At 48.6% G+C, this 26,366-nt stretch overlaps 3 protein-coding genes and 1 long non-coding RNA gene across 10 annotated transcripts; 2 read left to right on the top strand and 2 right to left on the bottom strand.

The window, feature by feature from the left end:
* The first annotated feature begins 244 nt into the window (after positions 1 to 244).
* LOC130538905 (serine/threonine-protein kinase tousled-like 1-B) lies at positions 245 to 9,153 on the top strand. Of its 4 annotated transcripts, none has more exons than XM_057056908.1 (22): positions 245 to 691; positions 2,172 to 2,293; positions 2,852 to 2,920; positions 3,108 to 3,146; positions 3,238 to 3,313; positions 3,398 to 3,441; positions 3,508 to 3,597; positions 3,696 to 3,776; positions 3,852 to 3,944; positions 4,036 to 4,146; positions 4,555 to 4,691; positions 4,792 to 4,983; positions 5,056 to 5,122; positions 5,230 to 5,327; positions 5,402 to 5,483; positions 5,566 to 5,657; positions 5,733 to 5,822; positions 6,398 to 6,567; positions 6,667 to 6,802; positions 6,887 to 6,998; positions 7,081 to 7,188; positions 7,549 to 9,153. In XM_057056908.1, the coding sequence occupies exons 1-22, from the start codon at positions 565 to 567 to the stop codon at positions 7,696 to 7,698; spliced, it is 2,286 nt and encodes a 761-aa protein (XP_056912888.1). In that variant the 5' UTR covers positions 245 to 564; the 3' UTR covers positions 7,699 to 9,153. The 4 variants fall into 4 exon arrangements, with proteins under 4 accessions (XP_056912888.1, XP_056912890.1, XP_056912891.1 ...); XM_057056910.1 differs by having other exon boundaries at positions 3,514 to 3,597; XM_057056911.1 differs by having other exon boundaries at positions 245 to 483.
* A 628-nt stretch (positions 9,154 to 9,781) lies between these two features.
* On the bottom strand, positions 9,782 to 13,469 carry LOC130538921 (Golgi reassembly-stacking protein 2-like). Its single transcript, XM_057056965.1, has 10 exons — positions 13,275 to 13,469; positions 12,658 to 12,738; positions 12,375 to 12,578; positions 12,198 to 12,284; positions 11,982 to 12,112; positions 11,662 to 11,794; positions 11,413 to 11,536; positions 11,239 to 11,346; positions 11,053 to 11,157; positions 9,782 to 10,976 (listed from the first exon to the last, which is right to left on the bottom strand). Exons 1-10 carry the CDS (start codon positions 13,335 to 13,337, stop codon positions 10,702 to 10,704), a joined length of 1,311 nt encoding a protein of 436 aa, XP_056912945.1. The 5' UTR covers positions 13,338 to 13,469; the 3' UTR covers positions 9,782 to 10,701.
* A 119-nt stretch (positions 13,470 to 13,588) lies between these two features.
* LOC130538946 (uncharacterized) lies at positions 13,589 to 14,064 on the top strand. Its single transcript, XR_008954003.1, has 2 exons — positions 13,589 to 13,727; positions 13,819 to 14,064. It is a non-coding gene; the product is annotated as an uncharacterized LOC130538946 (long non-coding RNA).
* A 124-nt stretch (positions 14,065 to 14,188) lies between these two features.
* Positions 14,189 to 25,557, bottom strand: LOC130538886 (glutamate decarboxylase 1-like). Of its 4 annotated transcripts, none has more exons than XM_057056856.1 (17): positions 25,263 to 25,557; positions 24,415 to 24,531; positions 22,824 to 22,880; positions 21,759 to 21,896; positions 21,070 to 21,312; positions 20,321 to 20,411; positions 17,632 to 17,744; positions 17,413 to 17,528; positions 17,175 to 17,254; positions 17,046 to 17,100; positions 16,857 to 16,973; positions 16,722 to 16,786; positions 16,560 to 16,638; positions 16,337 to 16,486; positions 16,146 to 16,253; positions 15,972 to 16,061; positions 14,189 to 15,881 (listed from the first exon to the last, which is right to left on the bottom strand). In XM_057056856.1, exons 2-17 carry the CDS (start codon positions 24,488 to 24,490, stop codon positions 15,708 to 15,710), a joined length of 1,752 nt encoding a protein of 583 aa, XP_056912836.1. In that variant the 5' UTR covers positions 24,491 to 24,531; positions 25,263 to 25,557; the 3' UTR covers positions 14,189 to 15,707. The 4 variants fall into 4 exon arrangements, with proteins under 4 accessions (XP_056912836.1, XP_056912834.1, XP_056912837.1 ...); XM_057056854.1 differs by lacking the exon at positions 25,263 to 25,557 and adding an exon at positions 25,045 to 25,081; XM_057056857.1 differs by lacking the exon at positions 22,824 to 22,880.
* Positions 25,558 to 26,366: the final 809 nt, after the last annotated feature.

Genomic DNA, 26,366 nt, shown 5'->3' on the forward strand with positions numbered 1-26,366 from the left:
TCATATATCTATATCTATATAGATATATATAAAATGTGTGTGTGTGTGTGTGTGTGTGTGTGTGTTACATACAGTAGTTACATTCCTGGCACATGCAGTTAATTTATTTGTATTTCTCTCCATCTATATGTTTATCTATGTGTCTCTCATATATCTATATCTATATCTATATAGATATATATATAAAATGTGTGTGTGCGCGCGTGTGCGTGTGTGTGTCGGCAGTAAGGGAGTAAGGTGCGCGCGAGCCTCTCTCCAGCCTCGCGATAGCCTCGCCTACCAGAAACATCGCTCGCCCGCTCGTGAACTGGATGCTGACAGGCACGCGGCGCGGTCATCATGCAAAGGTTACGCTGGATCCGCTTCAGCTCCTGTCTGAAGAAGCCGCTCCTCCGCACGACGCGCACGGCTCCCAGCGTGCGGGGCGTCTAGCAGCACCGCCCGGCTACCGCGCAAGCTAACTCGCCTGTTTGGCTACGGCAGGTGTGAAAGGATGGTCGCAAGTTGGGGATTTCCGCGAACGGCGGCGTGCGCGCTGGCTCCTCTCGGCGGCAAAGTGGCTTCATGAGTGTCCAAAGTAACAGTGGAAGTGGTGGTGGAAGTTTGGAGGCGACGCCATCTTGGTCGCAGCTCTCCTCGTCCCCAACGATTTCTCAACAACATATAACGGCGACCGCTAAGAGCAAGGAAGGTATATTAGCTCCCCGAGTGCACGGACGCCTCGGATTCTCCTCAAAGTCTGTTCCGGGGAGGGAAGCGGATCGTTTTGGCCGTGTCGAGCGGCCGAACGTTGAAGTAAAAACGGATATCAAGTTAACTGATGCCGTGAATTGGAAGCCAAACGTCAGCTGTCAGTTCAGTTGATGGCCAGCCTAAGTAGCAGCGAGCTATCATGTTTGCACAAAGGCAGCGCTAGCTTGTTGTTTTGCTAATAAGACTGTCAGCTCACTCGAAATCGAGTTATGCGGCGCTTTCGGTGCGGGAACAGTTTTAGCAGCTGCGCATGACATCAGAAACATCTAGTTTGTGTATTACACAACCTAGCCGTGCGTGCACGCACCAGTGCATTGCGGTGCATGCATCTGCTGCTGTAAACTTGAGCACGGGCCTTTGACTTCACCTTTCTGGCCTGTCTAGGGGCATCTGCTCACCGTCGACGGTTCGTTTTCAGCGACGTCGCTAAATGGCAGCGTGTAAAAAGTAGTTTTTGCGGTGAAATCAAGCATCTGTGGGAAATACACGGCGATCTTATCTCTGCAGCCCAGGAGGAATGCCAGCAAAAAAATCTGATTAGCTTTTGCCCTCATACGTTAACATGCACAATAGTTATGGGTTAGAAAGCTGTAAATGTGTGTGATTGTCAGCTTTGTCCTTAAATAACCTGACGGGGGCCTTGCGGGGTGCTTGCTGTTTCATAATATCCATTAGGCGTTTTAGGGCTTACCCCTGAGCCCGAAGCTGCGTACAGAAGATATGCAGGAAATGTCTAATAAGGAAACAAACCCGCACAGCAGCAGGGAGCAGAGGGCTTGTGCGTGTGCGTGCATTTCTTCACCTGGAGGCTGGGAGATAAAGTTGAAGCCAGGCATTTGTTATGTCACATTGTTGAATTGCTTGCTGATTTGGACTGGAATTAGTGCAGGTTTGAATGTAAATGTGAGCCTAAAATGCTGGAGGGTCGTGCCCTGTTTCAGCAGTTTTGGCAGCGTTGTGCGTGTGTGGCACAAACGCAGAAAGGCCAACGTCAGTTCCTTGTGGAAAATGCAGCACACAGGAAAAAAAAAAAAATCCGCCTCTGGGATGAAGAGATAAAACTCCGGTATCATTATCTCTGGGGCGCTGAGAGCCTTTAATGTGACTGTTGATGAAGTTCGCCGACTTTAAAAACCGCAGCATCACCCATTTTCTTCCATTCATGGCATCGAAGCGCCATGAGCTGCCCACTGGAACCTGCGTGCTTGTTTTTCTTGCTATTTCTTTGATGTGCCTTCGCCAAAAGAGGTCACGTGACCACTGGCGTTTGCCCGATCTTGATGACCCTTTCAGGAAACGTTGATTAATTAACAGATGATGCTAGTGGAGGGACTTTCACCCTTGGCCAAACGTTCGGGACTGTTTCCTGTTGCTGGATGCGCGTATGTGTCTAACTCTGGTTTGCTATTTGACGCCAGCCCCCATGGAGGAGCTGCACAGCCTGGACCCCAGGAGACAGGAGCTGCTGGAGGCCAGGTTCACAGGGGCCGTCACTGGCAACACTGTCGGCAGCACTGGGAGCACCAGTGGAGGTGCTAAGGTAACTGCAGCACACAGACAACAAAGGCTTGTACTCCGAGCGCACCACCCAAACGCAGCTCTCCCAGGGGCTGCTCCTGTCGTCTAACTGATAAACAGACTGAGACGCTCGGAACAGATCAGTTTTAGTGTAGGATTCCCCCCCCCCCGCGTTGTATATGTCAACAATAAATTATAAATCCGTCTGCCGGGAGCTCGCGGGAGGGAGTACGCACCGCAGTAGCTTCTAGAAATGTCCTTAAAGCTTCGGAAAATGCTGCCGGCGGGGATCCTGTTAGGTCACGTGGCCTAAAGGTCGCCATTTTGATAAAGATTTTTCCCGTTTTCTAAGAAGGGTTTCTTAGGAATGAGCACATGTTGGAAGACTGACAAATACACGCCTAATAATTCGAGATCCGGACTCCTTTTGGCAGGCATCAGACCGAAGAACTGCCTGCCTTTATTGAACTGATGTTTACGTAACAGAAAGCATTCCGACTTGCATCATTCTGCACGTATAGTGCTCTGTGCTCATTTGTGTGGGCTTCTTTTTCTTCTTTTTTTTTTTAAATGTACGTAGGGTCTGGCCAACGAGTCCTCCAACCACAGCTATGGCAGCCTGGGCTCGTCGAGCGACAAGGAGTCAGAGGTAAGACACATTTCAGCATTGTTTTCTATCTATTTTAGGTACAACAGGACAACAGCTCAAATTTAATAAGGTATAGTGAGTTATGCAGATGCGGTAAAGCCTGCTTAGACGCCGTCCCATTTTTTTTCCTGCTGCCCACTCATCACTCCATCTCTCCCACTACCTCCACCTCGCCTTCTCTTTGTAGAACTCCGATTTGAAAAGAGGAAGCTCCCCTGCCTACTCGGTATGTACTCTTTCTTCCTGATCTTTTAGCTTTGTGAGCCAAAACACATGGGATTTATTCCTCCTTTTATCCCGTCTCTCCCATTTCACAGACCCCAGAGAAGAAGCCTTCTGAATCATCCCGAGGCAGGAAAAGGAAAGCTGACACCTATTCGGAGAGTAGTCAAGGTATCGCCGGTGCTCGTAAGATGAACTCCACGTGGGCATCTGTGGGTTTCTCGAATTAAATCTCTGAATCCATCTTCCGTACAGGGAAGACCTCCACACGGGGGCCGAAGATCAGCGACTATTTTGACGTGAGTATTTTTGGTTTCTCATCATTCTGATAAAGGTTTTTGCTTGAATTTTCTTCTTCTGCAAAGTTCCAGGGTGGGAATGGTTCCAGTCCAGTCAGAGGCCTCCCACCCATTCGCCGTTCTCCACAGAACTCTCACTCCGCTCCGGGCTCCATCGTGAGTTTCCCCAACAGCAGAATGCGCCGACTGTCTAATGCTCCACGTTCAGGGAGGTGAAAACGAGACGCTGGAGCTTTTTTTTTTTATTTTTCTAGATCCGGCAGAACAGCTCGTCGCCCACCAGTCTGTGTTTCGCCGACCACAACCCAAAGGCCTCCTCGAGCAAGTGTGTTCAGGTAAATTGGGGGCAGGAATGAAGCAAAAACCTCTGGGACTTTTGCGATGTGTCCTGACTGGTGCGTCTCTCTTAGACGGAGTTAACGGGCCTGAAACTCGCGGCCCTGGAGAGCAACAAGAGCCTGGACCTGGAGAAGAAAGAGGGCCGGATAGATGATCTGCTCAGGGTCAGTGAAGGGGGCAGAACGGCACCATTGTCTTTGCGTTGCTTCTGAGCAGGCAGGTCAGTTTGACAGAGCCCATCCTTTTTCTCACCAGGCCAACTGTGACCTGCGGCGACAGATCGACGAGCAACAGAAACTCCTGGAGAAATACAAGGAGAGGCTCAATAAGTGCATCACCATGAGCAAGAAACTGCTGATAGAGAAGGTATCTGTGTTCAGAGTTGTTCAACTGATGCAGCGCTGCATTAAGCCAGAAAACTGTAGTTCATGTAAGCCTAGTATACGTCTTCCATCCATGGTTACGCACGCGTTGGGGCAGTAAAGGAATAGAACATGGGGTATTTGCCAGTATGAGCTCCTCCTCTGTCCTGTTTGTCTGTGCTGGACGTTCGTTTCCATTAGGACTCCACACACAAAGCACCGTGAATAATGCACAGAGTGGTGTGTTATGTGTGGGTTTAGTGCACATGTGTCATGTGACTTGTCTGAATGCAAATGCCATTGCTGACCACACCTTTAGGGCAGCGCTGTAATCACGGGGCAAAACAGCAGAGGGCGGCTTTTTGGTTTTTACTTCTATTTTATTTTATTTAACGTTTTTCATTATTTTCAGAGCACTCAGGAGAAACAGTCGTGTCGGGAAAAGAGCATGCAGGACCGTCTCCGCCTGGGTCACTTCACCACTGTCAGGCACGGAGCGTCCTACACGGAGCAGTGGACCGATGGATACGCATTCCAGAATCTGATCAAGTGAGAAACCCGCGCAGAGTTTTCGGTTGAATCGAGTCATCGAGGCACCGCGGCAAGAGCAAAGTCCTGAAATGTCATCCGTGTGGTCCTGTCTGCACAGGCAGCAGGAGGGCATCAACCAGCAGCGGGAGGACATTGAACGGCAGAGGAAGCTGCTAGCCAAAAGGAAACCTCCAAACCCTGCGTCCCCCTCCCTCTCAGTGGCGTCCACGTCCGAGCCCAAGCAGCGCAAAACCAAGGTGGTCAACGGCAACGACTCGGACCCCTTCCTGAAACCCACCTTACCTCAGCTGTGAGTTTTTAGAGTCCCCAGGTTTGTTAAAATCGTGTATTTTGAGACTTAATTCCTTTACTTCACTGTCAGACTGACCCTCGCTGAGTACCACGAGCAGGAAGAGATCTTCAAGCTCCGCCTTGGACATCTGAAAAAGGTCAAACACAGATTAAGAGAGCCGCTGCCGTCTTTGCTTGATACGGACGTAGTCTGAATGTGCTGTGATCGTCAAAAGGGAACTGAGTCCAATCTCTGCCAGTACAGGAAGAAGCAGAAATCCAAGCAGAGCTGGAACGGTTGGAGAGGGTGAGGAACCTACACATCAGGGAGCTGAAGAGGATAAACAATGAAGACAGTTCGGCGTAAGGAAACACTTTCCTCAAAGAAACATGACAGGAAGCCGAGTCTAGAGCTTAAAAACATGTTTAACTCTCAGATTCAAAGACCACCCTACCCTGAATGAGCGCTACCTGTTGCTGCACCTGTTGGGAAGAGGAGGTTTCAGTGAGGTCTATAAGGTAATTCCTCTCCAGGTTATGTTCTGTCCCTTTGGTAACCCGAGCAGTGATGTAATTCTTCCTATTTTCTGTTCTCCCACAGGCTTTTGACCTGTTTGAGCAGCGTTACGCAGCTGTAAAAATCCACCAGCTCAACAAGAACTGGAGAGAGGAGAAGAAGGAGAACTACCATAAGTAGGTCCGACATATGCCGACACATTTTTAGGGTTTCATCCCCGTTAACACACATGCACTGACGTTTGCTTCCAGGCACGCATGCAGGGAGTACCGGATACACAAGCAGCTGGACCATCCTAGAATAGTCAAACTGTACGACTATTTCTCCCTGGACACTGACACGTGAGTGACCTTTGACCTCTGGCAGCTGCAGTTCTGCTGGGTCGGCATGTTCAGACAATTTTTGGCATCCGCTTTTGGCTTTAAAGCTTTTTCCAGACCACTTGAAAACACTTGTGTCAACGACCGCTCTCAGTGTTTGATACAACTTCAAGCAGATTGCATGAAGGTCTTATCAGATTGGCAAAGAGTAAAAAGTAAAAGCAGAAATAACAGAAATAGTTATTGAGAATGGGAACACCGCTAGTTATTTTGAAAGGCTTTTGACTGTGACTTTGTCAGAATAGACGTTTCCCCTCCAGCAGCTGCCTTTTCTTTAAGAAACGGATTAAACTAGCCTGTGTGAAGCGCAACGGTTGATTGTCGGGTCCATCTCCGGTGCTTCTGGGTGAAATGGCAGATCGGATGTGAGGCTGGATACTTAAGCCAGGTCTGGACGCTGACCTTTGACCTCCACACAGGCGAAAGGGAATGAAATGTATCCTCTTAGTCTGTAGCGGTTGAGGAGACTTGCAGTTGGGGGTCAATAACAGTCTTGATACCTCCAGGGTCATATGATTGTGCGGGTCCATCTCTAGGTTCTGCACTGTTCTGGAGTTCTGTGAAGGCAACGACCTGGACTTCTACCTGAAGCAAAACAAGCTGATGTCGGAGAAGGAGGCGCGCTCCATTGTCATGCAGATCGTCAGCGCTCTGCGTTACCTCAACGAAATCAAACCCCCCATCATCCACTACGACCTCAAACCCGGTAAGGTCACGTGGTCGTGGTCGCGTGGTCGTGGTCGCGTGAACTGGCTCCTCGCGTTCATCTCAAATTGAACCGTCTCCCCGTGCGTTCGCTGTGCAGGTAACATCCTATTGGTGGATGGCACCGCATGTGGAGAAATCAAAATCACAGACTTCGGCCTGTCAAAGATTATGGACGACGACAACTACGGGGTGGACGGGATGGACCTCACGTCGCAGGGAGCCGGGACCTACTGGTAACACGGAGAGCCGGTCCTGTTGTCACGGTAATGAGCAGTGAAATATTAGCTTATTCTTCTGTGGGTGTTTCTGTGTTTTAGGTATCTTCCTCCAGAGTGTTTTGTGGTGGGGAAAGAACCTCCAAAAATCTCCAACAAGGTGGATGTGTGGTCAGTGGGAGTTATCTTCTTCCAGTGCCTCTACGGACGCAAGGTACGATCATTCCTCTATTTACGCCATCACACGTTTTAGAAATTACACGCCGGAATAATTGACTTGACTTGATTTCCTTCAGCCGTTTGGTCACAACCAGTCACAGCAGGACATCCTCCAGGAAAACACCATCCTCAAAGCCACAGAGGTCCAGTTTCCGGCTAAACCGCAAGCTAGCACGGAGGCTAAGGTAACGCCCAAATGTGCTTATTCAGCGCAAGTTATTAAGGCGCAGATTTAAGTTTCAATCAACTTAAACAAAATAGTCCTTGTAAATCCAGTGTAGCTATTTGTAACATGGTTTGCCCGGCTTAAATTTAATGAGTTGTGATATTTGATGTGTTGCAACACTGAGGTATTTTTTTACATGTACATGCAGTCGTTTAAGTGTGATTGTCTCGCAACGTTGACAAAGAATCTGTCTCATCTTGCCCGAGCACCTGCAGGCGTACCTAGAAAACCAGTTCAAAGATCAGTTGCACCCCGATGGCCTTTTATGCTGCCTCGGCTGGAATTTTCAGCCTCTTGAATCCCGTTCTCCCCTCTGCAGGCATTTATCAGGCGATGCCTGGCCTACCGCAAAGAGGACCGCTTCGACGTTCACCAGCTGTGCTCGGACTCCTACCTGCTGCCTCACATGAGACGTTCGAACTCGTCCGGCTCCCTGCAGCCCTCCGCCTCATCTCTGCCCACCTACTGACTGACTGGCGCTTAAGATGGCCGACGGTTCCCAATGTCAGGATTGTTCGGGGTTCGGTGGATCATAGATGTGGCAATTATTATTGTTTTTTAATGTTTTTACCTGAGGTGTTCCGTGTTGGAATAACTAGCAATGGAGCTGAAGGACTGGAAGAGGGACGCTCCCTTTGGTAGTCCCCTTAAACTCCAGCGTGGCCGTAGAGATGGAGAACAGAAGGTTTCCAGTTGTAGCAGGAAGTGGAAATGTTGTAGCTAGTTGTTTTCTTTATGGAATTTATTAATCAGCAGCTGTAGGGTTCCTAGATGCCCTGTTTAAGCTCACCTGTATCAGCTCTGCACCACCCTTCACCTCACAGGACGGCTTATAATTTCTGTCGCTGTGTATTTGTCCCTCTTCTCCGAGGAGCGCCGTGTAACTTGTAACCCTGGTGTGTTTAGACTAACAGGATCACGGCCCAGGTGAAACGTCCGGGGCCGATTTTGCACTTCCGTTCCAGATTGCGCAGATCTGGTCTCGCACGCGGCATGAAGTAGAGCGGCGCAGGCTTCTTCTGGACTGTGCTGAAGCCGGCGTGCGGCTTCACATTACCGTCTCGTTGTTGGGCTGTTCGGATCTACCGCCGGGTTCACGGAACCTGGATCTGTGTGCTGAAGAGTCGGACTCAAGGCCCGGATCAGTTGTTGCTGTGCTGTGACAGTTAAATGTACATTTAATGTGCAGGCGACCTTAACTGACTAGCAAATGCACAACGAGGCTCGTGTTCGCTTCCCACCGTCTCCCTTCGCTCCGTTTGTTTTGCGCTTTCTCCCGAAAGCTGTCGAGTCTGCTGCTATAAATGTCGCTTTTAACCGTGCGTGAATGGTCTCTGCCTGGCTTACGCGGATACTTGAACTTTCACCTTGAGAAACTCTTCCAGGACCCTTTTTAAGCAAACAGCCGCCACGCCGACCGCATTATTTTCACGTACGCCCAAAAGACAATACACGGAAGGTCGGGCGACATCTGAAACCCGTGGATACCCAAAAGGACGGACGGGAAAAACGAAGCCAGAGCGCTTCCATCTTTCTTCCACCTCAGAGACGACATCCCAGTCCTAAAAGGCAGAGAACCCAGCCAGCCCAGCTTTCTGCGCTACCATGGCAACAGCTTTGGGATTCCAGGTGAAAACACCCAGTTGGACAGAAAACCTGTCTGGATTACAGGCCTTGTCGGACTGGATCGATGACCAAGAATGATCAACCAAAAACATTTAAATGGCGGTGAACCCAGAGGCGGAGGTGTAGAATGACACCGACTGTACGGATACTGTTGCGATTCAGTTAAAATAGGTTCTGTTATCGGGAGAATTGGATTTGCTCTGCAGTGCTCCCCCCCCGTCGCAGCATGATGTACTGCAGTTAGAACTCATGGATGTATCCAAGTGTTGTCCTCCTGTAAATAAAACGCTTCCCTGTAGCTTGTGGTTTCAGAGTCAGACAGACATGGATGCTGGACTCATCTCCTCTCAAAATTCTCACTTTATTTGGGCTACAGATGAGCTAAAACACCCCCCGGGTGTCAGATTAAATGTTGGGAAACACCCGATCACAGCTGGCTGCCCTTTAAAGAGATGAAGTGATGTGAAAGTTCTGTGAAACGGGTAACATCTGTCGGCTTTGACAAACTGTAATTTGATCCGCATGGGCGCGGTAAAGCGTAAAACAAACACATCTGTCCTCTCTGGATTCTGGCTACCGCCACAAAATGGCTGGGCGCTACCATCACATGGATGGAGCAGATCATTAATGAGGACCGCGCGTGGACAGATGTCAGTACGGAGCTCGGCCAGATAAGTCGGATCACATTAGTGGCGGGGGTGTGGATCCAGGCTGTCATTCACATGCAGAGAAAGGTCTCCTTTCTTCCTGCTGTGGGACCCATAGTTCTCCTTACGCAACATCAGAGGAATCTCCGATACCGAAGCAGAAGGATTAACTTCATCATTTCTGAATCTCAAACTGTTTTCTCCACATTGTCGTAACATGTACAACCCCCCCCCCCCCAAAAAAAAGAAAGGAACAGTTGCAACAGGACAGACAGAAGGTCATTGTGTAAAATTAATTTGGCTTTATTGCTCACTGTGCATGTTTTTAAAATGCTTGTTACAGCGACGCCTTGTGGCCGCGCTGCAACACTGCCCAAGAGTCTCGAAAGCGATGCCAGGAGGAGACTTCCGGTCTATTTTATAACCCTGCACCCATAATTAACCTGAACTATTGATCCTCCAACAGCAGGCACAGACACTGGATTCAGCAGCTCATGTAACCCCCCCACAGCCCACCACCCTCCCCCCCGCCCTGGCATGACCTTCAGCCTGCGACCCTCTGTGACAGACGGTTACTGAGTAGTTGTGGATATACATGAAGAAATACGAAGAAAGAGACTATCCTTTTCAAAACACAAAAAAGGTGCAAACTAATGCAGGTTCGTTCACTGGAATGAGACTTTAACCGCAATTTCATCAGAAATGGACTCAAATTAATCTATAGATTGGAGGATCTAATAACTAATGGGGCTGGACCATAATTCTTTATTATTACTCCTAATAAAGGCGCCTGGTATGTTATCGCTGTCCCAGTAGGACCAGTTACAGGGTGATTGAAATGGTTGATTTACTGTCCAACCCCACTAAAAACCAAAATAAACGGCGTTAATAGAAAAATATTAAGGACACGGAGGATTGCCAGATCAGAAAGCTGAGAAAAAAAAAAAAAAAAGGTCTCTGATGTAACTGCAGGGGTGCAAAGCAAGCTGGACCACAGAGCGGGCCTGGTCTTCCTCGTGCAGTAGTTTAGGCTCAGTTACGACCGTCCTCTCCCCCTCCTGGAGCTCGCCGACCTCTGAACTGGAGCAGCCCCCTGCGTCCCCCCATGGCCAAATAAATAGAGAGAAACAGAAAGACAAGACGGGGAAAAGAGAATCCAGGCGTGCGTTTTGGTCTGACGATGCGGCCCATTTCCTCGGTTACGATGTTTGCGTCGTTCCCGTGGGCACTGGCGATTCCCCGGCGTTTGCGGAGGCGGCCTCCGTGGGGGGGGTGGGGCCGACGGCCGCAGCCTCCCTTGGCGTGACTGTAACCGAGGCCGTGGGCGCGGCGCTGGACATGGGTAGGAGCGGGGGCATGCCCTGAGGGAGGACGGGAGGCAGCTGGGAGGGAAGCATGGTGGGTAGGGTGGGTAGAGAGGGTAGGGGGGCCAGGCCTGGGATGTTGAGAGGAGGGAGAGACGCTAGAGAGGGGACTGAGGGAGGTAGAATGGGGGGGGGGTTAGTAAAAGTGAGTTATGTTGTGCAGGATGAGCAAATAAATACATTTACCTGTTGATCCTACTGGTAGTGACACTGAGCTGAGGTCTGGTAGTGGCAGGTTGAGATTGGGCAGGTTGGGGAGGGGAGGTAAGCCCCCTGCTAGAGGCATCAAACCTGTCGTCACACGCACAAACAACGCAAGATGAAGGGTCGCCATCGGTTTAATCGCTGCTGCCTCATGGCAAGGTCGCTCACCTGGTAGCGTGGTGGTGGGGTTGAAGCCGGTGGCGGCAGAATTCAGCGGGGCGAGAGGGCTGAAGGAGGGGCTGGTGGAGGAGGGGAGCAGGGGTACTGTGGGCAAACCTGGGGAAGAGGGACACGCGTCAACATGGGATTGGAAAGTAAATCAGGAAAGAAGTGTTGACACACCTGTCTGCAGTTCACTGGGCATGGTGGGAGGGGCTGCAGTGATGGACAGGCCTGACAGCGAGTCCTCCAGGCAGGTGGGGATGACGGGGGCTGTCGGGGGAGGGGTCACTGCTGACAGCTGGACCTGAACGAGGCGGAAGAAATACAGCGTGTTATCAAGCTCACTAATGCAGTTTGGCTTGAATGCAAAACCACTGAGGGAAGCACAGGGGGGAAGGGAATAACGGATAGCATGGTGCGTGCTCTGACCTCAGTGAATCCATCCTTCAGTGGACTGATGGGATCACTGGCAGAGTTTCCAGGAAAGCTGATCTTCTTCCCCTCTCCAAAAGGCTTGGTGGGAATCCTGTGCAGGTATCCGTAGCCAATCCCGCATCCGAGACTAAAAAGATAGAACAGAAGAGATTAATGGTGGTGGCCTCAGCTCCATTAGTTTCCTGCAGCTAAACTGCCAGGTGGGAACATGAAACGTTATTTTACGCTGCCAGACTCGGAAAAACGGCTCATTTCCGAAAGTTTAAGTTGGGAAATTTGCCACAAGAGGGTTGAGAGCATGGATCCGGCTTTACCTGCCATCTCCTCCCCAGGCACTGTTGGGTGTGATGACCACCTCTCTACAGTTATCGGTGTCGGTGTTGTACACGTAGAGCTTCAGGCCTTTCCCCTCATGACTCTCGATCAGAGAGAAAAGGTCCTCTGACTGCAGAGGACGAGAAGAGAACAAAGGACATTATTAAAACAGAGGACAAAGTAGTGAAAGTGACTGTGATGGAGAGGTAACTGACCTCGTTCATGACCGTATCTGCTCCAATGATGTAGTCGGTATGTGGCCGTAAGCCTGCAAGTGCTGCTGGGGAGTTGGGCTCCACTTCCTGTTGGAAACAGGTTGAAACGTTGGGAAAGAAGCTAAAGCAGAACCATTTAAAAAGAATGGAAATATAAAGAAGACCGGGTGCTCTTACTAGCACATGCCAAACATTCTCATTGGCTCCTTCAAAGCTGCAGAACCGGATGGAGACCCCGAGCAACCCCTGACCTCCCCACAGGTTGCTGGGCGTGACTGTTGCCTCCCGCAGCTCCAGGGTTTTGGAGGAATAAACCAGCATCTTCACTGGTTTTTCCACACTAGCTTTAAGCAAATCCTTCAACGTGTCATTGTCTTTGTTCTGTGAAGGAGGAGGAGGAAACATCAAGAAAATATGAAACTATCTCCCAGGGTTTTGCACAGCTGAGGGGTTTCCTTACCAGCCTGGTGTTGTTGATGGAGACAATAAAGTCAAAGAAGGGCTCCAATCCTGCACGGTGTCCAGGCGAATTCTCCTGAACCTTTAATTAAAAATCGCACGATTTTAACAAATCTCCATATTCACTGTAGACACAGAAAAATCACGTCTCCATTCAATCTGATTGCATGTTGCAGGCTGTAACCTGGTCCCAAATGCTACGCGGCTATCATGCTGCTAACGCTAATCACAACCGCTAATTCCAGATGGACAGGTTCCCGTGGCATTCGCGGGTCTTTGGTACTTTGTCCATTTAGTAGATTCCTGCTGCAAGTTTGTAAGAACTCATTCTTTTGTTGGCGCACCTTCCTCAGCTGTCATCCCGTTCCTTTACGTAGCTAACAAACACTGTCGCTAGCTTTTGACCGAAATATTTAGGTACAGCACCCGCCGGCACAAACACATAGCACATTCTTAGACCACCCGATTTTAGCCTAAACATTGCGTTTTATTTATTTTTTTTTCCCCCACGGAGGCCGCAGCACTTATCCACAGCCTTTGATTTCTCTGTACAGCCGAAAAACACCTTCTCTGACTGGATGCTAAGCTAACAGCATAATGTAGATGGTTGCAACTGACCCGCAGGACATGATATCCCTCTGTTCCTCCACCTGGTATCTCCACACTCTGCGATCCTCCCATACCTGCGCTGTTTTAAGGCTTTTTCTGGTTTTATGGCAGCTTTTTACCAAGCCGAAATGAGATGCCAAAACACTCTCTCACACCGGGTACACGTCGCCAACCGATTAGCCGAGCAGTGCGCATGCGCCATTACGTGGCAGGAAGTAGCGTCAATGTCGTTTTTTAGCGTTTAGCGTCTAAATGAAATTTTGACGAAATATGTCATATTTTACACCATAGATTTATTTGTTACCCAGTTATACGTTCTAGTCTATATTTATTCTCAATTTCACTGACACTGAGTTTAGTAGTGTTCTATATTTCTTGTGATACCACACATTTAGCAGGACATACCGGATAAACCCTTGAAGTTTACATTCGAGTTCCACCGCACATATACTGTCGCATCAGGTCTGAAAATCCACGTTTGGCTGTTTTCCACTAAAAATGAAAAATGCTACCACATCTTAATGATCTAAATCTGACCTTGAAATGATTGCAGATGCAACGCGGCCACCAGGGGGCGCTGGTAGCCCACGTCTCAGAACTGCATCATCATTTATGATCAGGTAAAGCCTTCAGCATCTTTTATTTATCTATCAAATCATTCATTTCATCATACGTATCTGTGCGACAAGTGGTGATGGGAGGACACACACTTGGAATAATGAGGGAAATGGTGGTGTGATAAAGAAAAGGGCAAGTGAAAAATTGATATATGAAGATAAAGAATAAATGATTAAACAAAGAGACCATTCTGCATGGTTTGTGTGTGTGTGTGTGTCTGTGTGAAATGGAGGGCTGTCATGGTATTTCATTCCGGGCAAAAGACACAGCGGTGCATATTTGAATTTTTCAATAATCCACAGTAATTTTTCCTTAATAGTCTTTATTAAAGGTATTTTTAAGATGATTCTGTTAAAGTGCCTACTAAAACCTGCACGGGAAACGTTCCCTTACAAATTGGTCACATACAGGATTCATTGGACACATACAAGGTAACACAGATTACGTTAAGATGCATTTGTGTCATTTACATATGGTCCCTATTTACCGTAAATACTTTGTATATATCATACTGCCATAGTACACGTCCATTTACAATGGAAGAAAGAAAGGTGAACATTGTGCAAAGACACACATGGGAACTCTTTATGCCAGATACTGTATTCAATTAAGCCCCCATAACACAGAATATACAGGTAATATGTATCACAATATATTTATATCACGTTAAATAATTTGGATTGAGAGAGATACAATGGTCGTTTCTTCCCAGTCTCTGACAGAGATTACATTCTCACATCCTTGTGCTTTTCTCTCACATAAAAAGATCACGTAGATTCATTCTGTAGCTCATTAGAAGGCCAGTCGAAGTCATCTCAAAACATTCGGTCAAAAAAGACAATCACAGGAACAAACACGCCATAGAAATTTGCATCGCAGTCTGGGGTCAATAGGTCACATCTTACAAACATCTATAATGTATAGAAGTTTTATATGCAGGAAAATGGATTGCTCCGTCATCAATTCCCATTCTTTGGCTGACAAAGTCACTCTAAATAAAGATGGCTAAAATATCTCTCGTTACATTTACAAATGTCTTATCGTGAAATACACATAAAGATACATTTACAATAAAATACCTGAATCTGAACAGTGGAAATGCAATATATATATTTTCTTATAGCATCAAATATTCATGTTTTACCAGGATTATAAACATTTAGGGGTGCCACAGGGATTGCATGGTGCAGACAACGAGCCAGCGTTCTATTTCAGCTGTCTGACATTTGAAATCTCCAACTTTAAACATCTTTAGGGGGAAATACGACAGACTACGGACCTGCTGCTGGAGGTCGACATCTAAAAACACCTACGTCAGGTCAGATAAGCTTATTTTTCTCTCTAGCACACGTGCGCGCGCTCACGCGCTGCTGCGGGGACTCGGACACTGGCTTAGATATACGCGTGCACCTGAAAGCACCAGTGATTCAGCAAATGTGAGATAAAGCAGAACAATTGTATAATCGTTGATTTTGATTGTGTTTTTCTCTTTTAATTTCATTTTTACTGTCTGAACACACACACACACGTACCGACATTAAAACACAAAGTACATGAAACAATAATCTAGATTAGAAACACACACACGGGATTACACGAGCACACACATACTGTACGTTTTGAGTTTGTATGCAGTACCTGGAACCTTCTGGTTCTTCTAACTTTAATCTGGAGGAGAAACTACTGTACGCGCATTAAAATAGTCTCGAGGGGAAAGAGTCAGGATGCTCCAGGCAGAGCTCCACCGTTCATGGATTATTCTGTCTGCAGCACGGGGCTGTTTCGCCTCGTCGTCAGTCGAGCTCTGACTCCGACCACGTGCACCTACAGGTCGTGGCCGATCCTCTCTATCTCGTCGATGAGGAAGTCGATGTCAGACTGGGTGGCTGCCGGGTTGGAGACGACCATACGGAAGAAGTTGACCTTATTGGCCTGTGGCTGGTAGCCCACCATGGTGGTCCCTGATTCCATCATCATGGCCTTGATCTTTGGTGCCACCTAGTGGACGGAAATGATGAGTCTGGGTCCTTCTAATTCTTTGTTGAACATGGAAACTGGTGGAATGGGTCAACAGTAACAGGTTCTCACCCTGTGGAGTTTTTCCCGCCGCTCATCGCCGTCAGGCATGCCTCTCAGGCTGGGTGGGATGTACCAGAAACAGACGTTGGTGTGCTGAGGCTGCACAAATCAATCCACCAAATTAAAACGCAAACAAATCATTCGGGATGTGATTTTTTTCCCCCCGGCCAGCGAGAGACTCACCACTCCGTCAAACACCATCTCATATCCCTCCCTGTTCTTGATCTTGTTATAGAGGTACTGAGAGAGATCCAAACACTTGTCGATGTGCTGCTCAAACCCGATGGTGCCCTGCGGGGAGAAGATGAGCAACCGTTGTATAAGTACCAACCTGTAACTACTGTTGATGGGCCATTATACCTCCCACATCTCACCTTGGCCTTCCACATGAGCCAGAACTTAAAGATGTCGACGTGTCGGCCGCACTGGATGGCCTTGTCGCCGGTGTCATAGGTGACGTCGTACTGTTTGTCTTGTTGGAAGAGGTAACCAGCGCACATGGAGTTACAGCCTGCCAGGATGCCCTACACACAGCAGAGCACAGAGATGAAATAACGCTGGGTTTTAAGGCCCCCCCCACCTTTGGCTCCGGCGTACCTTCTCTCTGACCAGGATGGCGGAACACTGCAGAGGAACGCCCATCATCTTGTGAGGGTTCCATGTGACCGAGTTGGCCCTGGAAGGTTTCATCCGTGTCTTAATAAAGGACGTTTTACGATATCACGATGCTCTGACACTCATCTGCTCTCACGTCCTCACCTTTCCACGCCGTTCAGCTTATGGCGATGCTTCCTGGACATCAGAAGTCCGCCGCCCCACGCTCCCTAGGAGATAAAGTGCTTTTAGAGGGACGGGCCAGGCAGAGATGGTGCTGCTGCTGCTCTGAATACTCACGTCCACATGCAGCCACAGGTTGTATTTCTCGCAGATGTCGGCAATCTCGTTGATGGGGTCGAACGCGCCGTAGACCGTGGAACCGGCGGTGGCGTTCACAAAGAGGGGCACGTAACCCTGCAGAACAAACGTGGTGAAAGGGGGCGAGCGAATAACGAGCAGGCAGAAAAGGGAGGAAACATCACTCACTTTTTGCTTGGCGTCAATGATTTTGGCCTCCAGGTCTGCAGGGATGACCCTCCCTCTGAAGGAGCACAGTGCCTCAGATTATCACACAAACTAACGCCACGCTATTTGTTGACTGCGTCAATATTTCACCTCTCGTCTGTGCTCAGCAGGATCACGTTCTCAGTACCGAAGCCCAGAGCAGCTCCGGCCTTCTTTATGGAATAGTGGCTCTGTGGGGACACAGACGGTGGTTCTATCGTTGAAACAGTTGCTGCTTCCTTTATCTTTGGTCTTATTCATCAGCCAAAACTCTACAGACAGTAAAGTGTAACCACTGCTTTGTGTGTGTGTGTGTGTGTGTGAGTGTGTGTAAGAGAGAGAGACGTACATGTTCAGACGTGAAGAGGACGAGGCGAGGAGCTGCAGACATGCCCTTGGTCTTGACCTCTGGGAAATACTTGTAACGCGCAATCATCACGCTGTACATGTTGGAAATAGCGCCCCCTGTTGACGAGAGGCACATCAGCACCCTGGACAGCACTCAGGCCTCTGTGACGTCATTGCAGTGACTCGATTGAGCTTTTCACACTGGTCCCTTCGGTTTCACCTGGTGAGAAGAGTCCATCTCCCTCTCCGTTGGGCCAACCAATCATCTCTCTCATTTTCTTCAGAGTCAGTTGTTCCATCAGCACGAAGACGGGGGCGATTTCATAGGTGAACCTGAGAAGAGCGCAACAAAAATGACGAATACATGATATCTACAGTAACTACTGCAGCGAGGGAGAGCAGAGGCACAAAGAGTCCAAGAATGATGAAATAAATCATCTACAAACAAATCCCTAATGTGTTAAATTTGCTGCCTTAGAAGGATTAACCCGTGAAACAAAAATCCGATTTTGCACACACTAACAAAACAGTTTCTCTCTCCCTCAGACGCACGTGCAAGTTTTTTCATTAGCTTGGCAATAATCTCAAACTGGAGCTTGTGCTGAGCGTGCTAATTAAAAAGTGTCTGATAAAAGTCTGGCAGCAGCAAATATTCATATTCAAATGCTCTCTAAAATCACTCAGTGGTTTAATTAAAGCACACAAAGCTCTGATGGCTATCTGTCACTGCTGCCACTCTCAGCGGCGAGGCTGAATGCGGCCGTTTTGATGGCTGGGGGCCCGTGAATGAGTGTCTATGTGGAAGAGGGACAGAGCGTGTTCCAAGGAGATAAGAGCCCATAATGACCCCAAAATTCAGGAAGGAGCTGAAGGCACCAATTGGTATATTGTGTTTTCAAAAACACAAATAATGCTCCCAGCACGTAACTCTGGAAGATGACATTAGGTTTACTGGCCTGATACATGCAGAGAGGCGCTGCTTACGCAGAGACCTGTGCTTCTGCTCTCTGCTAAGTGGCATCTCATCACCTCCCACACACCCTCAGGACTGGTCCCAGTTTGCCCTGCTTTTAATGAGGCCAGTTACACAACCCTCCTCCGCTACCATCGCCGCCACCGCACTGTCACCGAAAAACAACATTAACTCCCCTCATCGTCCCGCTTTTTCCACGAGCGGGTATCTAAAGGACGGAGGCACGTTGTGATGGGGGAAAAAAGAGACAAAGGACGGGTGGGGGGGGGGACAATGCTGTGGAGGGAGCTGTGACAGGGGACAACAAAGGGAGAGGAGGAGACGATGAGGAAGCAGAGGCAGGGGAGCGTGCAGCGCAGAATGAGGACAAAAAAGCGAAAAACAAAAGAAAACCGCGATGAAAGCTGTTTTAGGAGGCAGAAACTACTGCCCTGGCTGGGTCTGGTGGAGGATGGTTTTTATTTTAGACTGAAAACACCATTTTCTAATCCGACCAACCAGGCCGTGGCAACGTTGTAGACAAAAAAGACTTGTCTAAAATAGTCATTGTTGGACAGGAGCAAGGCATATCACTTTCATTTCACCTTAAAATGCAGCCTAAGAGGAGGAGAAGGGGGATAAACAGGGCTTCTTTTTAAAACATGTCCTCTCTGTGAGTCATTTCACGCTTTAATGGCAATAATAGTGATCATTATCACAATCAGAGCCAATCATTGGTCTTTTCAGGGTGAAAATTACCCCTGACACCTGCCTGTCTCCAGGGAAAGCCCCTAAATGCCCTTATTATCATCATCAAGGGCACTGAATGTGCCCGCGACTCAGAGTGCGTATGTACGTGTGAGTGCGCGTGAGACTGACCCCGTGACCTCCTGCTACGTTCTCCTCTCAGCCTCTCAAAGGAGCACCGAGTTGTCCTCCATCCGCAGGGACAAAAGAGCCGGAATGAAGACTCCGCAGGGAGCCGCGGCAGTCAGTTTCCAGGGAGCGACGGGGTTTTTCGTGCAGCCGGGGGACATTGTGTGTCAGTGAGGGGCCCAGCTGGCCTATCTGCTAAGACCAGCCCTGAATGAGCCTCCGCTCAATGGACTGGAAACCTTAGCTGCTGAATCTGGGACAGCAATAGCTGGTGTGTGGTTTTTTGTGTGTCATTACAAAAGTGTGCGAGATGGGTGCGGATGCTGTCTCCGAGCCATCCGGGAGATGATGGGGGAGTTTATGAGAGGCCAGATGAAGCAAACATTGCTGCTTTCCTTTCGCTTTTGGATCGTTATCCTCACATTGATCTTTTTTTAGCAGCCGTTCTGGGACGAACAAAACAGCCCGTGAAATTGAGAGCGTTGCTGGTCGCCTGCTGTCATCTGTGGCCATTTTAAACTCTTGTTAGCTCAGCTCAGGAGGGCGTTTCCGTCCAAAGAAACTCAAAGATGCTCTTCCACAACCACCACAGACGCCCACACAACCAGTCCTCAGTCAGACTCAGTCAGAAATCACACGTACAAGCACATTATTGACCTTTATACTGTGATTAAGCTATTAAATGTACCTCCTGTAGGTGTGTGATATTTCAGGCTTTGCACATTATTTACAATGTGTGTGTGCACGCGTGTGTGCTCACGTATGTTGTGAGTGTGTGATGTGAAAAAGGGTCATGCCCTCTATCAGAGTGGGCCACCATGTTACTGTGACCTGGGATCAATATGCAATCTAACCACCCCCGAGGCCTCTATGGACATACAGTAGAGCAGGGTGGCGCCCTGCCATCCGTCGATACGCGCCCCCTGCAGGGCAAAGCAAACACTTTACGTAACTGTCCTCACACTCCCTGGCGACCAGTTGTGGAGACGCCTGAGAGACCGGGAGCAGTTTCCCAGGAAATGCCGGCTGTCCCGTTGTGACCCACAGAGGTGTTTCCCACCAGAAAACAGACGTGACTCACATGTTGGTGTTAGCTGTGGATGTTAGCCACTCTCCAGCCAGGCCGATGATGTCCAGGCCAGAAGACAGCTGGTTGAAGAACCGCGGGTGACCTAAACATTAAATAGAATATACGTTTGTCTCAGATAAGAAGCCGAAGACCTGGCGTATCGGTATTTCCATAATTACATTGCTAACAAGGTTATATTCCAGTCAGTTAATCTTTAAGGTTCTCCCATACCCGGAGCCTAAAGGCGGTTACGGATAAAAGCGCAGTATATTGGAGGCACTGTATGGCTCGCATAGTATATTAGTCATTTAAACTGGGGGGGGGGGGCTGCTGGAGTGGGCCAGAGCTGTGCCGAAGTCTCCAGGTGAAATATGGGGCTGAACTGTAGACACAGTGTTCCCTGCTTGATGGAGTAAACCCAGGGGACAGTTTGACTTGTGTCATTTTAACAGCCCGGACCGGCCCGTGTTAGGATCCCCTCAGGCAACGTTCCATTTAATAAGGAAGGGAAGGAAGGGGGACGTCAACAGAATTACCAAGGGGACCATATATCAAGACGGCAGTGTAATAGGCCTTGGAATCGCTGGCAAATCACCCTTTCTAACGGCTTGGATAAAATTCAGCTCCATAATAAAACTATATTGTTTATCAATTACCAGGAACAGATCAAATCAGAGTCGTACGAGCGCTTCAATGTTTCATTTATATGACGCTGTAATTTTTTTAAACAATAAAACCTGTTTATCCGAGCTCTGACCCACCTGTCCGGACGCCGTACTTGAGCGTGTCCCTGCAGTCCACCAGGATCTGCTCCAGGGACTCAGGCTGGTCAGACAGCTCCAGGTTGAAGCCCTCCATGCCCTCCAGGAGCTGATGAGGGTGGTGGAAATCCAGGACTTTGGTGGAACGGTCGAAAGTCTTCTTGATGTAGTTGGTGAGGATGTCCACCATCTCCAGTAAAAACTGGATGGTGGGCTCCTCTCCGTTTTTGGCTGGCAGCAGGTCTGAGACGTGGGGGAGGATGGAAGTTTAGTGGGACCACTCAATGTTCTCACTGAATGGGATTTCCTTCTAAATAATAATTCTTCAGTATGCATTCATCTGTGGATTCCCCATAATTTAACCTCAACGTGTCCGTCATAATATTAATTTTAGTGTGGAGCTTTATGTCCACTTGGCATGTTAATGTCTCCACTTGTGCCTGTACAAACAATTTAGTTATGCTCAACCGTAACAAGAAACCTCAATAATGCAACAATTTCAGAGGCGACCTTATATGAGTGTAAGTTTAATGCGTCACTCTGGCAAAAATACGATCATTTACTGTTGCATTTATTTTAAAATAAACATTGGTCTTTAAAAATAGGCAATAAAAATGTCCCTGAAATGCGTAAAGTGTTTATTTGTATGCGCTATTTACGCTATTTCTGTATTTCTTTATTGTCCTCACCTCTGGCGAACAGGTTGGAGAAGTCGGTCTCGGTGCGCCGGAAGCGCGCGTCCCGCTCGCTGTTGTTGCACGCCAGCATGTTTTTCTGGCCCGCCAGCCTCCCCTTGTCATCCAGGCTGTTATTCTTCTGCAGGAACCCTAAAGTGTTACACGAGTTGTCACCAAAAACCTCCATTCTGACAAAAACAGGCGCGTGCGGGACCAAAATAAAGCAGACGAGGATCGAATGGACGCGCGGATGTTGTCGGGCCTCGATGCGGATCTCAGGCTTCGGAACTGGCCTCTGTTCATGCAGCTCCTAATGAGTTTTCCCATCAGACGTGCTCTTATGCCGTCCTTCAAACAAAACAACACACGCACGCACGCACGCGCGAGTGGGAGTCTCCACCGGCACCCACCGTGTGTGGTAAAGTGCACGCCCCCTCTGACACCACCATTACATTCTGCAGGAAAGGGGTAAATAGTCACGGTGACACCCTGACGCGCACAAAAAACCTAAAAATTAAAATTGAAAAATTTTGAATAAATTCCCACGCGACAAAGGCCTGGAAAAAAATGTCACATTCAGTAACGCAGTTTTCAAATTCAAATGGATAAGGTGCACATCGAGTATTTATTTGTGTCTTTAATCACTAACTCGTCTAAATTGTAATTTTATTGGCTCGTGTGTTAACAGGCAGAGGGCGTGGAAATGTTTGAAATAAATATCCTCATTGGTTTCGGCACCCCTGCACGTCTGTCTGCAGGGTTTCTACTCGGTGCTGAAATGGGGGAGACATGGGGGCTCAGGGGGCGCTCTGGGGGGTGTTTGGGGCTGTCATCTTCAGACCTGCAGGCTAATGCCCGCTGACCTTTAATGGACGGAAACGCGCTCTGACAATCGCGGTGCAGTCGCCTTTGCTGGCCTATTTTTAAGGCCTTTCCGGTTTGATGATATTTAGATTTTACATTATGTGACTCGTTCGCTTTGGAATGTCATAAACACACAAAATATGTGTTCCTCCTGGCGTGTAACGGACAGAAAACTGCATGCCGAAGACGTTAAGGCGGCCCAAAACTACTTACCACAGATCTTCATTCCCAGTTTTCGTGTGCATCCGTGCATCCACGCGTATTCGTAAGCTAAAACAGAACGAACGTTTGAGTTTCAGGGTGCGGAGACAGCGTAGATGGGCGGAGGATGGACAGAAAGTGAGCGTGAGGAGGCGTGGTGTGGCTTGGCCAGGTGCGTAGTGCGGCTTTTGGAACCCCCCCATACCGCTTTGTTTGCGTATTTACGCACACATATTGTTTTATTTACCGCGGCGCCAACTGAGCGTAAGAGGATGTTCCTCGCCACATTTCCGATTTAGGTTCGATCAATAGGCGCCGACAGTGGCCCGCACGGCACACTCACGCACCCAGCCAAGGGGCGGACTGGAATTAACGCCCGTGAAATGAGCTCACGGAGGAGGGCAGAAATTAATTGAGTGAAACACAGAATGTGACTGGAGCGAGCTGGTGATGTCTGTGGTCGGCGGCTGGATGCAGAAACTAGCGCGTCTCAAACGTAGGCTGCGTGTCATGCAACGCACACGCACGCTTAAAACAAGGCACACATGAAGCAGAAGCCGGAGTGGATTAAACCAAAAAAAAAGCAGCGTCCTCTCCTCCACCGTGATGAAAAACTCCAAACCAAAATAAGCAATTTTACTCATTTCCATCCTTAGAAAAGCCAAAAAAAAACAGCCCGAAGTGGTCTGGCCAAAGCACACACACTCACTGACAAAAGCACGCACGGGCGGACACACACGCACAGACACAAGCCGCCAGGCGTGAGATGGAGCGTAGCGGAGAGATAATGGCAACATCCAGCAGCAATATGCCACAATGTCAGGCCAACAAACATCTTCCCTTTGTCCGGAGTAAATAAACATTTCATTTCTTAATACATAGAAAAGAAAACCTTTAAAATCTAAATAAATCGGCTCGCATTTACATTCGGATGCAAAACAAAAGCGTAATTATTTGTTGCGCCTCGTGGAGGGTCGCTCACAAGAATGAGGTCGACTTTGCTGCAAATATTCAAATCCTCAATTAACCTATAGGTTAATGTATAGCTCTGGGACATATACAGAGAGAGCAAAATATTTGACCAAGAGCAGTAAAACGCATCTGCAGTGGAAGGGGCCTCAGCACAGGCCGTGATTAATGAAAAATATTAAAGCCCAGAATAAACGCAAAATAGATTTAAATTGTTGAAGTTTGAAATAGGAGCGTGTATCCTAACGGAGGCTTCTTTGTTTGTTGGTTGGTTTGTTTTTAAAGAGAAACAAATGCTCTTGGATTGCCGTCATTCGTGGCGGCTCCAGCGGCGGTGCGCGCCGACAGGCAGCTGTGATGGCTCTGTTTTTAACCGGGATGATTAACGACGGAGCCCTCGCAGCAAATGGCCCCGGCGAGACGCGCTGTTATCGGAGACACAGAGGGAAAGGGAGCGGGGGAGGTGGGGGAGAGGGTCTGCGCTCGGGGTTGGTACCAGATCTCTGTGCCTAAGTGTCTTTGGGCAAGGCACTGAAAGACTTTGAGCCGTTTCTGCAAACACAGGACGACTTTAACGGGAATTTCCCCACGGGGACGTAAAGGCTTATAAAGAGAGAGGACTGGGAGGACCTACTTGAGGACGGAGGTCTTAAAGTGTCGGAGTTGGGGTCCTGCTCCGCGTCGGTGGCTCTGGGCTCAGAGGTGGCCATCAGTCCTCCGGGAATGGATCTCTGTCTGGGAAATAATTCAGCTGCAAACAAAACTGGGCGTCAGCGCGGCTCATGAAAAATATCAATTTAGTCAGTTTACAGCCATTTCTTTAAGATTTCGTGGCCTACGCAGGAGGATTTACCCCCCCAAGGATCGGCGTGTGCTTCATGGCTCCAAACGTGCAATTTGGAGACAATTGTGCATGAGGCACACGCACGTCAGGACAAGGCAATGCCAACACGACCTTTATTTATTTAGAAGATCAATTTAATGATAAAGTCAATTATTCTCAGGCCTAAGAAAAAGCTGACACAATTTAAGTGGGTGTAACAAATTTGTAACACACCATCGGTAAAAAAATAATGACAGAAAAGCGCCGATTTATCGAAATTTGCGCGTCATTTCCAAAAATCCGACCAGAGACAGCAGCGCATTAGTCTAATATGAGAATAAATAAGAACTGGATGTGGCTTATTTGAGATGGGCCGATTTATTCAAGTAAATCTGATTTTTAAAACGCCACAAACGGCCACAGAAATAACCCTTCTTTCACCTGTCGCCTCGTTAATCGACATTTCAATTAAGCTGCGCTGCACAGCCTTTTCCCAGAGTAACGTCGTCGAACGCCACCGAAAACTACAGGCAGAAACAATGAATTCATCATGCAAATACGGCGAATTCCAAAGAATCCCGGCACCAGGATCGGCGAATCTGCCGAAACTGCCAGACCATGACGGACGCGGCTGGTCTGGAAAGGCGGAGGCGTCTTACCGGCTCAGGAGCGCACAGGTTGTCGAACCCAGGGAAACTACAGCCGGATGTCACAATTAGCCCCCAAAGTCAAGCAGAGGAATACTCCAGTGGCATCGATGAAGGAATGCCAGCAGAGCGCAGTGTAAAAATCCCACAGAGCGGCGCGCCAAGTGACCCTTCCTCCCTCAAGATGATTTTTTTATCCGTTATTTATACGTGAGGCTGCGGCTGCCCATTGGTCTCTTCACGCAGGCATGAGTCACAGTCTTTCCTCCCTCTCACGACTAATGAAGCCTCCCCGATTGCGCCTGACAGCCAGATCCACATTAAGAAGGCTAAACCAGCAGAAGGAAAAACACCAGTGACGTGCGCAGCCCCCCCCCCCCGCGTGCGCGCCTTCAGGTGTGGGTGGGTGGGCGCGTGGATGGATGGATTCTGGTTATTGACCTTGAACTGAAGACGTCAAACAGGGATTTAGATGAAGCCAATAAAAGGAGCATTAGTAAACACGCAGCTGCTGTGATGTTCACCTTCACCATCATCATCGTTTTTGACCCCACAGCTTTGTGTAACCTTGATATGGACAACAAGCGTCCCCGCCGCCTTCATCAGACCTGCTCCCCGGTCCACTGACTGGCCGGAGACCAGCTATTATGTCCCATCAATCACAGCAAATTATCAGACGGCTGCCACGCTGCTCGTGCACAGATATGGCTAATAAAGATAAGCGCTGGCCGTGATAATAATTCACTCTATAGAGGCTGATGGCTTCACGAGAGAATTATCGCTGTGGGTCTGTGAAGCGCCCTGAACCCAGGAGGTACGACAGGGTCTCCACCGCTCGTCATCAGCATTTTAACATCATGGAGCAATAATTTGTCTGGGAGTTTGCTTTTAAAAGCGCAGATTTATTGTTCGCGTGTTCTCTAGACGGATGCAGAACATTTAGAAGTAAATACAAGGAGGGAGCCAACCCCCCTGTGGCTGTTCCTCTCCTTCATCCTCCTGCTCATCATCAAGAGCACAATGGAAAGGAGAACCTCGACCTTTCAGGGGATTCCAGAGTCATCCGGGGTTTTGGGCAGCAAACTGGGTTTTGGGCAGCGAATAGTGAGGCTGACT

This window comes from Takifugu flavidus, chromosome 15 (assembly GCF_003711565.1).
Source record: "Takifugu flavidus isolate HTHZ2018 chromosome 15, ASM371156v2, whole genome shotgun sequence".
NCBI classification, from domain to species: Eukaryota; Metazoa; Chordata; class Actinopteri; order Tetraodontiformes; family Tetraodontidae; genus Takifugu; species Takifugu flavidus.

What these genes read in the sequence shown, in the direction of transcription:
- LOC130538905 (XM_057056908.1), top strand. Translation starts at nt 565, where the DNA reads ATGAGTGTCCAAAGTAACAGTGGAAGTGGTGGTGGAAGTTTGGAGGCG. An exon ending in AGAAACTGCTGATAGAGAAG is followed by an intron (nt 4,147 to 4,554) that starts GTATCTGTGTTC and finishes CATTATTTTCAG; the next exon opens with AGCACTCAGGAGAAACAGTC. An exon ending in CAGGGAGCCGGGACCTACTG is followed by an intron (nt 6,803 to 6,886) that starts GTAACACGGAGA and finishes TCTGTGTTTTAG; the next exon opens with GTATCTTCCTCCAGAGTGTT.
- LOC130538921 (XM_057056965.1), bottom strand. Translation starts at nt 13,337, where the DNA reads ATGGGAGGATCGCAGAGTGTGGAGATACCAGGTGGAGGAACAGAGGGA. An exon ending in AGGGATATCATGTCCTGCGG is followed by an intron (nt 12,739 to 13,274) that starts GTCAGTTGCAAC and finishes TTTTAATTAAAG; the next exon opens with GTTCAGGAGAATTCGCCTGG. An exon ending in CCCCACCACCACGCTACCAG is followed by an intron (nt 11,158 to 11,238) that starts GTGAGCGACCTT and finishes GTGTGACGACAG; the next exon opens with GTTTGATGCCTCTAGCAGGG.
- LOC130538886 (XM_057056854.1), bottom strand. Translation starts at nt 25,066, where the DNA reads ATGTCGATTAACGAGGCGACAG. An exon ending in TCATTGACGCCAAGCAAAAA is followed by an intron (nt 16,974 to 17,045) that starts GTGAGTGATGTT and finishes TTTGTTCTGCAG; the next exon opens with GGTTACGTGCCCCTCTTTGT. An exon ending in AAGCTGAACGGCGTGGAAAG is followed by an intron (nt 16,639 to 16,721) that starts GTGAGGACGTGA and finishes GAAACCTTCCAG; the next exon opens with GGCCAACTCGGTCACATGGA.